At 36.7% G+C, this 14,474-nt stretch overlaps 1 protein-coding gene across 1 annotated transcript; it reads right to left on the reverse strand.

Annotated features, from left to right (window-relative positions):
• Positions 1 to 331: 331 nt before the first annotated feature.
• Dbr1 (debranching RNA lariats 1) lies at positions 332 to 13,310 on the reverse strand. The gene is made up of 8 exons (XM_063249054.1): positions 12,991 to 13,310; positions 12,287 to 12,411; positions 10,266 to 10,346; positions 9,125 to 9,210; positions 7,341 to 7,565; positions 5,246 to 5,326; positions 4,823 to 4,968; positions 332 to 4,140 (listed from the first exon to the last, which is right to left on the reverse strand). The coding sequence occupies exons 1-8, from the start codon at positions 13,185 to 13,187 to the stop codon at positions 3,447 to 3,449; spliced, it is 1,635 nt and encodes a 544-aa protein (XP_063105124.1). The 5' UTR covers positions 13,188 to 13,310; the 3' UTR covers positions 332 to 3,446.
• Positions 13,311 to 14,474: the final 1,164 nt, after the last annotated feature.

The following is a 14,474-nucleotide window of genomic DNA, read 5'->3' on the forward strand; positions in this document are numbered from 1 at the left end:
AGAGTTCTAATCAACTTTTTCGGTATGTAAAGTACAAAGCCATGTTTATTTCTTCCCAAATGAATATGCATATAACCAACCGTATTTCAAACCTCATCTCTTTTCTGAGCAATACACAACAGCACTACTTCTGGTTTTTTGGTTCCACTGATCTGTCCATGCATGTACCAACATCATCTCCTTTTAATAATGAAAACTTTATAGTATGCTTTCATCTCTGATAGAGCCATTATATTTCTATTACTCTTCTGGGGGGGCGGGTTTCCTATCTCTTGCAATTCTCCATTATGAACACTAAAATCAGTTTAATTTCAGAAAAGCAAAAGAAAAATGGGGAGGAGGAATATTTTTATTGAAATGAAACAACTTAAGAAACAGTAAACAATTACATAGTAAATTGGGACAAATCAAAATCTTTAACAAGGAGTGTGGTGGTACACACCCACATTGTAACCACTCTAAGAGGCTTAGCAAGGACAATGGCAAGTTTAAGTCCAGCCTGAGCAATCTAGCAAGATCTGTCTCAAATGAAAAATAAGACAGGGGCTAAAGATGTAACGCGGTATGAAGGTATGAAGGCTTGAGCATATGCTAAGTGAAATAAATCAGACACACAAGTTTAAATATTAAGTGGCTTCTCTTATGTGAGAAACCCAAAGTATAAAGAGCAAAGTAAAATGTAGAAAAAGGAAGCAGAGATACATCTTTCTTGAAGGGAAAAGGGATCAAGAGATTGCGGGAAAGGGCAGAGAAAGGGGATGAAAAAGTGAATTGAGATGTGTTATAGACCTATACCAACTCCCCACAGAAATGCAAACACTACGTACAGCAAACGTGTACAAAGAATACAAGAAAGGATTCAAAAGATGGGAAGAGGAGGGAAGAGTAAGGAGATGAAAAAGGAATTAAGATGTCGTTATGTACCTGTGCCAACTTCTCACAAGGAATGTAGTAAACATTGTGCACTAATAAAACATGCACTAATAAAAAAAGTTAAATCTATCCAAGAATAAAAGATGCTTTTCTAGTCTTAATATTTTTCAGCTGTATTTTGTTTTCCTCTCTATAGCCAAGAATAAAAGATGATTTTCTAGTCTTAATATTTTTCAGCTGTATTTTGTTTTCCTCTCTATAGCTTTTGCACATTTCTTAAGTTGCTCCATTTTTCATGTACATATTATTTATAACTTTGTGAAAACTACTGGTCTGTACATTAATTCTGTATCTTACTACTTTTTCGAGTAGCTTTTTCAGCTAAATTATCACATTACCTGTATATAGGTCACTCTTCCTTTGCAATTCTGATTCCCCTCACTATACCACCTGATTTTGTTCTTTCCAAGACAAATGTGAAATATAATGAAGGTAGTAGGTAGCATTACTTGTGTAACTAGCTTTGACAGAATTATTTAGTGTTTTCTTAAGCAAGATGCTAGATCTGATCTTTTTTTTTTAACAGAATCTTAAGTGGGTATTGAATTTGAAGTCTTTTCATTATTTATGGAAATCACATATCCTTAGATTAATACATTGATGATATGAACAGACTTCTAACATGGAACAGCACTGTGTTGGTCATGCCAAAACATCTTACAATATGCTAACTTAACGCTTTTGTATCAATAGTCATACATGAGATTGATTTATGGTTTATCTGTTTTAATTTGGCATCAATGTTATATTTGTTTCACAGAAACCAAAGATTTCCATCATTTTTATGTATTTTGGAAGTTTACATACCATTAGGACTGTCTGGCCTTTAGAAAGGGTAGCATTTTCCCCTAAAACCATCTGCTGTGAGTGCTTTTTAATGGGATAACTGATATTTTTTTCTGCTTAAATGAAATTTTGTTTAACCCTCCAGTCTTAGCTGGGTGAACACCAGTAACTCATTTTCAGTCCATTTATCAAATTTATACCAAGCTATACAGAATTTTGTCTAATTTCTTGCTTAGGTAAGCTTTGTGGTTTTGTTAGTTTTTGAGAACGTTTATTAATTCTAACATTTGTTTTATACCTACTTTCTGCTTTTCTCTGTAAGAATTTCTGAGAGATGATTTCATATTTCCAGTGCCTTAGGCATATTATATTGATAAATTCTGTGTGCTCTTATATCACTGAAAGTTGTTTTCTGGGAAAATTACACTATACATCAGAATTACAGAACTCAAATCAGCAATTGGGAGAAATTCACAGCTTTAAATATTATATGCAAATAAGAATTAAAACAAATATTCAACTCAAAAAAAAAAAAGAATCTATAGATAAAAGCCCCATAGTCTTGGACTAGGAGTACGAACACATAGCATGAGTGCCATAGCAGGCTGTGTGTATCATTAGAAGTTCTGAAAGATTTGCCATTACTGTGCTACACCTTTTTCAAGTCAAATGCTAACTGAGGAATGCCAACTACCATTTTCCTAAATTGCTTCCAGGATTTGGACTTCAGGATGGTGAGGCGCTACAATAATTTTTGGTTTTGTTTTTTTGGGGACAGAGTCCCATTGTGTACTTCAGACTAGCCTTGAACTCATTAGGTACTACAAGCTGCCTTGAACTCACATGCCTCCTAAGGCTCCGAAATGCTGGGGTTACAGGTCTATGGCACCATGTCTAGCAACACCAGAATAAAACTAGGTCCCATTATTCCTGATTCAAAGTCCAAGGCAACAGTCTCCTCTGGTGGCCCAGGCATTTTAACTAGAGACAGAAAAGTGATTTTGCCACACGGCTCGTTAAAACTAGTTTAATACCAGCAATCCATCATGCAGCGTGAAGGACAGCAACTGAGCTCTTGTTGGTAAATAATACCAACTGTGCCAAAAATGATCTGTACATAGACAATACACTTATGTAAAAATTAAAACATATCCAAGAGTCAATGGTTATAGTTTCAGTATTGAGTGTGAGATTTTATGCTTACCACTGGTTAGCATTGACAATAATTTATTTCCTGAAATACTGATATCTTCGATTTCAATTTATATTTGACAGACATTAAAAACTGACCAAGGAAAAATTATAACGCAAAGAAAGCACACATACGTATATATACATTACTGATGCAACTTTGTAGAGTAAAATATAAATATGCCATATTTTATACATCAAAATATTTATAATTTAATATTTCCAGTGCCTTAAGCATTCCTGTCTTATTCATCTTTCTAGTCCTATCTTAGAGAAAAGTGCTCAGCACAAATATGTGCAGTGTTTGCTGAAAAACTGGAAGTGAATGTCTTCAAAAAAAGGTAGTCACGAAGTAAATATATAAAATTTTAATGTTTTTACCCGAAACATACAAAATCTCTAGAAAAAGTCATTATCTAGCTAAAATACTCTTGCCACTTCATTATTACAAAGTTAAATCTTGAATCAAAAATCTAACTCTAAAAATAGGGTCTCAAAAATCACCTACATTATGATACCAGCACATGTAAACTGTCTTATGCCGCATCATTATCCTCATCAGCTGCTGCAGCATAGATGGCTTGATTCCTCCTCTTAATCTTCTTTCTTTGTTCAGGTTCATGTTCTTCGCTCAGCCTCTTCAATGGCACCTCAGTTAAGTCCTTTCCATCCCCCAACTCCACAGTCTCATCAACTTTCCCCTCTCTACCAGTCGGTGAATCTGGTATATCATCGGAAGATACAATCATGGAACTTGGCAAGATCCTGACATCAGAAAAGCTTGTGGAAAAGTCAGAATCTTGATAGGAAGAAGGTTCAACAGATGGGGTATTCACATCACTGTGTGCAATGCTATCTTCAGCTTCCTCTTCTTCGTCTAACATTATTTCATCTGGATTAATAGAGGACCAAGCAGAAGTGTCTGTGTTATACTCACTTGGCTCTTCCCCAGAGTCATTACTCTCCACATCATCCTGCTCTTCATATTCACCACACAAATGATGTTCTTGCTTGGCCTTCTGAAGCCTGATATTAATGTCTGTGACGCCAAGTTGAGCACAAAATTCAGTAGTCTGAGGATTGATCCTATGAACCAGCTCTACCTGCATCTGAGGCTTGCAAGGGTCATAACAAGCAGCAGTTACACTAAAGTTACACGGAACCCTAAGGTCATTATTCAACTTTTCCAGTACTTCCTTCATAGCTTCTTCTGTTGCACTATAATCCCACCTATAAAGACAAAACAACTATTATTACATTTTATCAGCCTCAAGAATAAACGAGGAAACCAACTACACACTCCAGGCACAAAAATAAAAAAGGAAGCATGCATCTAAATGCCACACAGTAGAATTACAGTTAATTTAGCAAAGGACTACCTGGAAATAAAAACTCTTAAGAAAAAAATATCATTAACTCTTATCTCAAAACAAGATCATGATTCTAATGTGTGAATTAAATCTTCACAAAATTAGTTTTTTTCACACATTTATTCATTTACAAACTTATTTGAATTCATGCTCAATAGTCCATTTCTTTCTCACTTGGGAGGAAAACTGGAATTTTTTAATTTTTTTATTGTATTCTCAATCAACCTTGAATTGTCCTGACAGTTACTCAACAATAACCCTCAAATAAAAACAAAGCTGAGCCTTCACAGCCAGTGCCTGCTAGGGCCAGAGACTGAAGCCAGCCAGTCGGACAGTCATCCCCAGGCTGTAGACCCTAAGCAATGGCTCTGCATGACTGGATGTGTCAGATCATCAGTAAGAAGTTTCCCCACTGCCACTCTGGCCCCTCCTCCTTTCTGCAGACCAAAATCCTTAAGAACACCAAAACAGAACACAAAAGATAGGAAAGACAAAATAGTACACATATCAGAGAAGGCAAGTTCTAAAGATACCTGACTTACCTTGCATGCAGGCCATTATTTTCAGGCATATTCCATAGGTTCCCAGTCACATTAATAAGATCATCAGTAGCCCTGAGAATAGTGAGCCACTCAACATCATACTCCAAGTAATCAGGAGCACTGGAGTCATGTTCTATTTCTAAAACCTACAGGAAGAAACCAATAATTTCAGGTAACACATATATACTTTAAGCATCTAAGAATTTTAATATAACTTAGTAAAAAGAATTTCAAGTTAATTTAAATAATTTCAAGTCAAGCAAATTAACTTTAAATGCATTAATATAAGCTTAAATATCTCAAAGAATTCTCAGAATACATAAATCACAAACAATACAAAGTCTCAAAGAAAAATTAAAATACTTTTTAAAAATTACTGGAAAAATAAAATCATGTTGCAAAATTACTTCATTTCCTTTTTACCTGAAGGAAGTCTCTATGTGGTAAGCATTTGTCCAAGGCTAAAAATTTGGTTGCTTTGGCTGTCTGCCCTTTTTCCATGGCCTAGGCGATATAAATCATGATTTGAGATGTTAAAACATTACAGGTAACTCATACATAGAAAAGAAACACGTGTCAAAGGAATGACTCTTACTGCTGGGCACTAAAAAGGAATGAAATACAGATTCTGCTATAGTATGAATAACTTTAAAACTAGGAAGTGACAGAAACCAAATGTAAAACACTATATATAACTCCATTTATATGACCTAGTCTAAACAGGCAAATCTAGAGATGCAAACCAGTGGCTGCATAGGGTGGAAAAAAGGACTGACTACAAACAGGTACGAAGATTCTTTTGAAAGCAGCTATGTTCTAATGCTAGGTTATTATACATGTGAGACTGAAAATTTACTGAAAATCACTGACATATATACATAAAACACACTCATTTTATGGTATGTATATTACAGTCCAATAAAGCTAGTCTTGAAATATGAGGGAGAAATCACAAACATGAAGGTCATACTAAAAGCAACACAAAGTAACTCCCTGGTGCTAGGAATGCAACACTCGCCTAACATGCACGAGGCCCTAGGTTCAATCTTTAGCACTGCAAAACGAAAAAAGTGACTCACTGAAAACAGCAGGAAAAAAAAGACAAACAAACAAGCTATGGCACATCCTACTGAGGGTGGCCAAGAATCAGTGCTGTCTGGTGAGGCTGAGGAGGGCAGAAGGCACAGAGACTGGTGAAGTGGCTGAAACAAAACATTGGCAAAAACACAGGAGGTTGAGGAACCAATAAGAAGGATCAGACACATCATTAATGCAGAGATGCACATCCTGAGACTGACAACAGAAGACAGAGTTTGGGAAAAAGTACTAAGTCAGATGCTTCAATAAAAATCTAAGCATGGCATGAGCACTAAGACCCAAGAAAGAGGACCCTATAATACAAAAGGTGACTGATATAAACAAGTGACTCGGACTTAAAATGAGTGTGATCACTGAGTAGCACGGGCCCAAAAGGAATAACCTCTGCCCTTCTCCCTGTAAAACTAGGGAGTGAAAGTAACCCTACAAAAAGGAGGGTATTCAACTACTTTCAGACAAAACTACGAAGAACATTGTTAAAGTACACTCTAATGTGCAAAAGTATTTGATCAAGTAACTTTGAGAAGCAAACACTACACATCACATTTCATTCCTGAAAAACACAGTGCCTATTACACATTAAAGACTCAGAAGCTGGGCCTGGTGGTGTATGCCTATGATCCCAGCACTCTGGAAAGCTAAGGCAAGAGGATAAAAGTTTGGAGACCAGCCTGTATAACTCAATGAGACCCTTTCTCAAAATTTAAATAAATAGACAAATAGATCAGATAGACTAGATAATCATAGCTGAGATGTAGCTGTATGAAGGCCCTGGGCTTAATCCCTAGCATAAGGAGGTAAAAAGAAAAGAAAAGAAAAAAAAAACACTCTGAAAAACACAACTCAGAAATTGTATAGATTTCAAGAAAAAAAAAAATCTCTAACTTTGTCAACTCAGTATTTGCTTTCTTTCTTTCTTTCTTTTTTTTTTTTTTTTTTTTTTTTTTTTTTTTTTTTTAAGAGTACTCAAGATCGAACCCAACACCCTTGCATAAAGCTACATTCCCAGCCACAAAAACTAGCTATGGTCCCCCAAGTGCACCATGCTCTCAACCCTTCAGTCTTTGCACAGGTTGGTTCCTCGTATTAAAATACTCTTAGAATCTATTTCTTTGTAGCACTTGAAGACTCAGCTCAGTCATCAATTCTTTTAGAAACTTTCTCTAACCTCCTCATCTCCACCCCATCGCCATCCTACCTCAATGTGGCTTAGTTGCTCCCACACCTCTTAGTCTTTGATACCAAATTTATACTGTTTTGTAACTTCTTATTCATTTCTTCCCCACACTGGGTACTGAGTTAAGCACAAGAGTTAAGTTATTTTTTTTCTCCCTCTAATTTTGTAACAGTGCCAGCAGTGCCATATTCACACCTATTTGGTTAAGTATTTGTTAAAGGAAAAAAATAAAAAGTTTTCTACCTGGTGCTGCATCAAGGCTGCAAATTTCACATGAAGGTGTGCAGAAAACCAGTAAGTAGGTTTTAGGTGCTCTAAAAGTTCTGAGGCTGCAGGACTTCCCAACGTGTTATTTTCCACTTCGTGTCGGAAAAACGATTTGGTCTTAAGAAGTTGTTTCTTATTTCCATAATGATATATGCTTCTTGGCCAATCGTGAGATAAAAATATATCTATAGGCTGCTTCAGCTTTAAAAACAGAAAAAGAATGGAAAGAAAACTCTTAAAAAGATATTAAAAATTTCTCTCCCTCTCTCTATCACCCACTAATTTCATGAGCACTTAGATATCTGGATTTCTGTGTAGTTCATTCTAACAACACTTTAAGGAAGCCATAAAAGAATTAGGCTACTTATTCACATAGGCAAAGAGAAGAACTTTTTCACTTCCTCAGAAATCACCCTACTTTCTGTTGCCAGGCAGAGCAGCAGAAACATATTTTGACTAGACGGCCAATTGGCAGGCCTGGAGCACTGGATTTCTAAACTATATAATCGCCATCAGTCTTTTCCCATTGATAAAAGAATTACTATTTTGAAGATTCAGAGGCACCAGATTTCATGAGACCTCTAAAGCAAATGATACAGTAAATCCAAAGATTTAATAAAAAAAATAGTAGAGGGATGTAGAGGAAGCTCAGTGAGAAGACTGCTTGCCTGGCATGTTCAATTCCCAGAACAAACAACAACAACAAAAAAAAAAACAGAAGAAAGGAAAAAAAAATCTAATGTATTCACATAGTACACACTAAAAACTCTCTTTTTGATACATGTACTTGAAGAGGCTGGTGTCTTCAGAGAGGTCACAAAACATATGCCACACATATCCACAGTACTTTCAAGTAATTTGAAGCAAATACTTGAAAAACTAAAACTTAAATAACCATTCAAGATCATAAAAAATGTAAGACAGATATGACTAACCCCTAAATAACCTACTGGGCAACAAGTTCAATAAAAATTCAGACTTGGGTAGTAACTCTAAACTAGAAAAGTTGTGGTTGCAAAGTGGTATCTAAATTAGATCTTTCGGGACTGGTAAGCTTTAGATAGATAAATGGGGAAACCACCCCAAGGGACCTATATGAAGAGCATATAAAGCAAAGCCCCACAAGCATCCTTCACAGTCTAAAGAGGCTAGAAGGATGGCACGAACAGCACACACACACAGGGAGGCCTTAAGCAGGTCCCTAACCTGGCTGAGCCTTGGCTTCTTATCCTTAAGAAAGTTAGAGTAAGACCTACCTCATAGGATTTGCCTGAAGATTACACAAAATACCACGTGTGAAAATTAAGGCTATCAGTCACGTAGTGGGTTCCCCCCGGAAAAAAAGAAAGAAAAGAAAAAGAAAAAAACCCCTAGTTTTTCCTACTCTCCAATTAAGCCTATGTTTCAAAACCACCTTCACAATTTTCTGGTATCTTTTATCATCTTTCACATTAGTTATTTTCATTATATAATATCATTAGGTATTTTTTAGTAAACTATTTTATTTCAATACATATTCCTTAACCTTATATTTGAAATCATGAATTAAATGTTTCACATTTTAATTCTAAACCATTAAAAAAATAAACTCAACCATTAAAAATAAAAAACTTCCTCTGTGAGCCTTCTAAAAGCAACTCAAAATCCCAAATTTTAGAAATACTGAATACTGTTTTCAGAAGTAATAAAGCACTATAATTGAAACATTTTATGATTACTTTTAAATTGTTTTGAATTTGGATGTAATGTACTTTACATACCTGTTTTAATTTATAGACTTCAATATTTCTCACATGATATATACTCCTTATTGTAGATGAATTGTAAGGAGGACATTCAAAATGACCTTAAAGAGAAATAACCTGTATTACTAATTGTCTTCCCAAAAGAGGTTCCAATTCATCCATGCCAACAGTTTAGAGTCAGAGAAGAAACAGATCTGTTATATGTCAGATATATTAAAGATTTAAATTTCAGCTGCCAATTTAATTTGTGAAATCAATACAAACCTAAGCTTTTCCTCTACCTCTAAAAATCAAGTAACAGCCAGGTGTGGTGGCACATCCGTAAACCCAGTACTTGGGAGGCAGAAGCAGGAGGATTGCCTCAAGTTTGAGGCCATCCTGGGCTATGTAAGTGAATTCAAGGCCAGCCTGAACTACATAGTGAGATTTTGCCTCAAAAAACCAAAGAAACAAAAACAAAGGAATAACTTATTCAGATACAGTGAAATGAAGCACACTGTGCTTTACTTACAATGATATGGTAGTTAAAAATGAACAGTTTAAGCTGGGCACGATGGCACACGCCTGTAATTGCGGTGCTCAGGAGGCTGAGGTGCACCCAGATTAGTGTTACATGTATCAACACGTATCCCAAAAACATTTACACAAAGTTTAAAATCAACTATACAATGCATTGATTAAAACTCTTGCATGTATAGTAATACTACAAACCAATCAAGCGAATAACAAACATCAAATTGAGACCATCAACTGACTGGCAAGGAGAAAGAAGAGAAAAATGAGGAATGGGATGAGGGGACACATAAGAAATGAACATGAATTGCATCTGTACTACTTTATTTCTTAAACATTAGAATTAAAAACACCGGGCTGGGGATTTAGCTCAGCGGCATAAGAACCTGCCTTGCAAGCAGGCGGTCATGAGTTCAATCCCCGGTACCAATAAAAAAGAAAAAGAATTAAAAACACCAAGACCTGATAAAACTAGATAGTAAAGACATGTCATATAGCATTGTCTATATTTTCATATATATAAAGTTTTATAATGAATAAAATCATTCTCAGAAGAAATCCAATGACCATGTCAAGCTAAACATGTTTATGTTTTAGAAATTATGCAAGTTCTGAAAGTTAAAAACAATTCCAAAAATAATACCTTTTCGATAGTCATGAGATTTAAAGATACCAGAAATTCCGCCAATCCTTACGCCTCGGTATTTTACTACACCAGCCAAACCTGAAAAATTATATAATTGAATAAAATCACTACAGATACAAGTGATCTTAGTATAGAATAAACCATTTAAAGGCCTGGAACTTCATGTACTCCTAAAATTATTTAACAGTAAGTGTCATGATAAGATTACTCTTTCCACATAGTTAATGTCAGACACGTACCAAGTAATATACAAGGCCAGTGAGAAGAGGCCTGGAAGCAGATCACCAAGAAAACAAGTCAGTTCTGGAAAGGATAAATGAGGTAGGGTGCTGAAAGGGAAACTAGTATGATAGGGATAGAGAGAGGGGACTGTCCTATGATGAAGTTACACATTATAAACTAAATCAACAGATGGAAAGATAAAAAGCCTGAAGTTTCTACCTTGATCACCTAACAATTTCACCCTTTCATAATACTGCAGTTCTCCAGAAGTATCAAAATCAATAATGAAAATGTTACATTTTTGAAGTCGTAACTTCATCATTGGAAAAATGATAATTTAGAAAATTAGGTATTTAGAAATTAGGTATTTACAAAATAAGGTATTAAAATGAAACTAAACCTAAAACTTTAAATCTAAATACAGATTATAGAAAATAAAGACAGTAAAGCAACATTTTAAATGACACCAAAGAAATTCAATCATATATCCAGAATGTACAAAATGCTACAGAAAGTTTTCCCAGGCCAGGGGCATAGCTCAGTAACACAGTTCTGACCTGGCTAGCATGAGGTCCTGAGTTCAAGTCCCAGTACCCCCCCCCAAAAAAAGGAAGAATACTTTTCTCACTTTCTTCAACAAATAAATGGAATCCAAAAAAAAAAAAAAGGAGGTGAGGGAAAGGCACAGAGATAGAGAAAGAGAGGCAGGCCATTATAGTTTAAATGAAAACCAAATAAAATGTGTGGCTCTTGTTTAGGTCCTATTTGACCAAACCAATTGTAAAACAAGACTGCTTTAGGCTAAGTAGAGAAATCTGAGCATGAATGAGGCAACTGGTAACAAGGATTTACTATACTGTTACTATACTGTTACTTCAGTTAGGTATAATGATACATTGTGGTACTTTAAAATTCCTATCACTTAAAAAAATATTCTCAAGTATTTACAGAGGAAGCAGTCTAATGCCTGGGATTTGCTTTAATACTCCACTCATCTCCCACAAAAAATATAGGTTGAAAACAAAGATAGCAGAATATTATTTAACAGGTACAGAGATTCATTATGCTATTCTCCGTGTAGCATTTCCTGAATTCTAGATTTAGCTGATTGGACTCCTTTGGTGTCATTTAAAATGTTGCTTTACTCTCTGCATTTCCTATAATCTGTATTTAGATTTACAAACATAAGGGGCTGGGGATTTAGCTCAGTGGCATAAGCGCCTGCCTTGCAAGCAGGCAGCCATGAGTTCGATCCCCGGTACCAATAAAAAGGAAAAAGACAAAAAAAAAAAAGATTTACAAACATAATTACGTTTAGTTTTAATACTTTATTTTTTAGATAATTTTTTAAATTATCATTTTCCAATGATGAAATTATGACTTCAATTATGTAGTGTTTTCATTACTGATTGGTGTCTTTTGAGAACTACAGTATTATGAAAGGGTGAAATTATTAGGTGTTCAATCAAAAATGAAAAGTAGAAACTGCAGGCTTTTGGTGCATAGTTAACAATTTTCATTATAAGGTTTGGGTTTTTTTAATTCTGTAAGAAAAGAATAGAAAAAAGGACTACAAATAGTGCCTAAGGCTTTTGCTGTCATACTAGCCATTGCTTAAAACATTAGGTGAAGCAACAACAGATCTTCATGATTAACTGTTTAATAATTAACCATTTCAACTAAAATTTCATGGTTATTAAAATTAATGACAATCCCCAAATACTACACATCTCAAGACACTGCAGCCCTAATACAAATCCTCTTCTCAAACCCTAAAATTACACACAAACATGTACCTAAATAGTAAATGTTCGGTGCCACCCAGCCACCATAGGGTAACTCTTGCAAGTGATTTGAGGCCTCGTGGTTTCCCCCGATGAAGATCGTGAGAACTGGAGCCTTTTTCTCTCCAGAGTAATACCTAGAACAAAGAGTAAAGTTGTTACTTAACAAATTAAGCACGGTAGAAAAGCAAAACAAAGTCCTAAGGAAAAAACTGAGCTCATCAAAAACAGTGTATAAGCTTTAGAAAAGCCTTCTAAGAGATTTCATTATCCGTCCTAGTCCTTAAGAATAAGAGTAAAACCTTGGGTTTCAAGTCAGTATTCTTCAATAAGGTCAAGAAGTTCGTCGATTTCACGGATACAACCTCCGCTTCTAGAAAAGGATGTAGCACATAGCAAGAACAGTAAAAACTCCTGGATTATTAAAATGAACCCCAGAGTCCTATCAAGTACAAGGTAGATTATATAAACCTGTCAGCTTCTTCCTCCACGTTATCACCCCTGGCCGCGATCCCTGCGGAATACAACAGACAAATGTACAGAAGAACGAAAGTGACATTTCCCAAGCGCCAGGTCCTAGAAACAGAGAACAACGAAGGGAACTAAAGGAGACAGACAGTGGCAGCACGAGATTCGAACCCACGCGAGCGCCTGTGCCCACTGCCGGCTGGTCACGCCTCGCACGGCGGGGTCCGAGGCCCAGCGGCGCCGCTCACCTGTAGAAAGTCTGCATGTGGCGGTACTTGGGCGGCACGGCCATGCAGCGCAGGTCGGCCTCGTTGCGCACCGCCTGGAAGTCGCCGCAGCACAGAAGAAGGTCCACCGGGCCTGCACCGCGCCGCTCCGCCAGCGCCAGCGTCTCGTAGATCTTGTCCAGCTCGCCATGGCAGCAGCCGGCCACCGCCACCCGCATTCTGCCGGCTCTGCCCGTCACTCCGGGCGTTCCAGGCCCAAATGCTAGGCACTCGGGACTACCCGCTGCGCTCCCGCCAACATTAACAGTGCGGCTCCCGGAGGCCGCCGCTGCAAGTAACTTCCGGTTTCAAATCTCGCGCGAGAGAGGGCGGAAGGGCACGGCCGCCGCCCGCGCCAGACACCTACGTTTCGCCCTGCATTCTGGATGATCAGGGGTACGAACGAAAGAACAGACTAAAATCCGCAGAAGCAGGAGCTCAGATCGACAGAGTTTAAACAAGTGAGCAAGAACGAGTGACTGGTTCCCAAGCGGACAGTTGCCTAAAAGTGAACAAAATTTTTTATACTTAATGGGAATTTAAAAACCATCTCCTGTGAGTTTTTAGTAGATTTTTGTTTTTTAGTAAGAGACTAAGAAGCATAGTTTGTCTAACTAGAATGCACGTTCAGTGAACTATGGCAGAAAAGTACCAAACTGATCATTGAAGGAGTGGCCAAGATAGAAACAAGAAAAATATAAACACCCCTATGTATTTTTTGAATACATAATCATAAGAATACATAATCTGCTGGGCGTGGTGGCGCCTGCCTGTAACCCCTGCACTCGGGAGGCTGAGGCAGTGATCTTGAGGCCTGCCCGGACTAGGTAAGTGAGACCCTGTCTAACCCCACCACCAAAAAAAAAAATAATAATCTAATCAAGGCAATACAGAGGATATGTCTATTTCTGCACATTTTTAAAACCTAGGTTTAAAATACTCAAAAAAAAACCAGAGACCCGACAGTTCATACAAAATCAAACAGGACATGTAAACAAAATAACAAGACAATCCAACAGTTGTCAAAGATTAAATATAAAGGCATTGTTTCTATAGGACCCTGCGGCCAATTTCTTTCAAATTTACAAGAAAGATAAATTCCTATCACTATTCCCAATTGAAGCCCCAATTCCAAAGGTGATACTTGTCACTCAACTAACTTGAGAATTCTTACACTGATTTTCTCAAATCCTGAGGGAATCAACATAAATAATACTTTTATCCCTTCCCATTCTGAATGAGAGAAACAAGAGCATTGTTTTGAGAAAGATGAGCAAACAATCTAGATACTATTAAGGATTGTTCTATGAATAGGCATCAAAGAGCAAGTTTGAAAAAAAAGCATGTATACAGAAACATGCTATAAATAACATTATCCAAATTGAGACCAAGCAAAAGGGTTACTTAAAGTTTCTTTGGCGGGTGTGGCTCAGGAACAGAGGTCATGGTTAATGTGAGCAAGGTCC

The sequence above is a fragment of the Cavia porcellus genome, unplaced genomic scaffold, assembly GCF_034190915.1.
Source record: "Cavia porcellus strain 051 isolate PalLab524CR breed Dunkin Hartley unplaced genomic scaffold, mCavPor4.1 scaffold_5, whole genome shotgun sequence".
Lineage (NCBI taxonomy): Eukaryota > Metazoa > Chordata > Mammalia > Rodentia > Caviidae > Cavia > Cavia porcellus.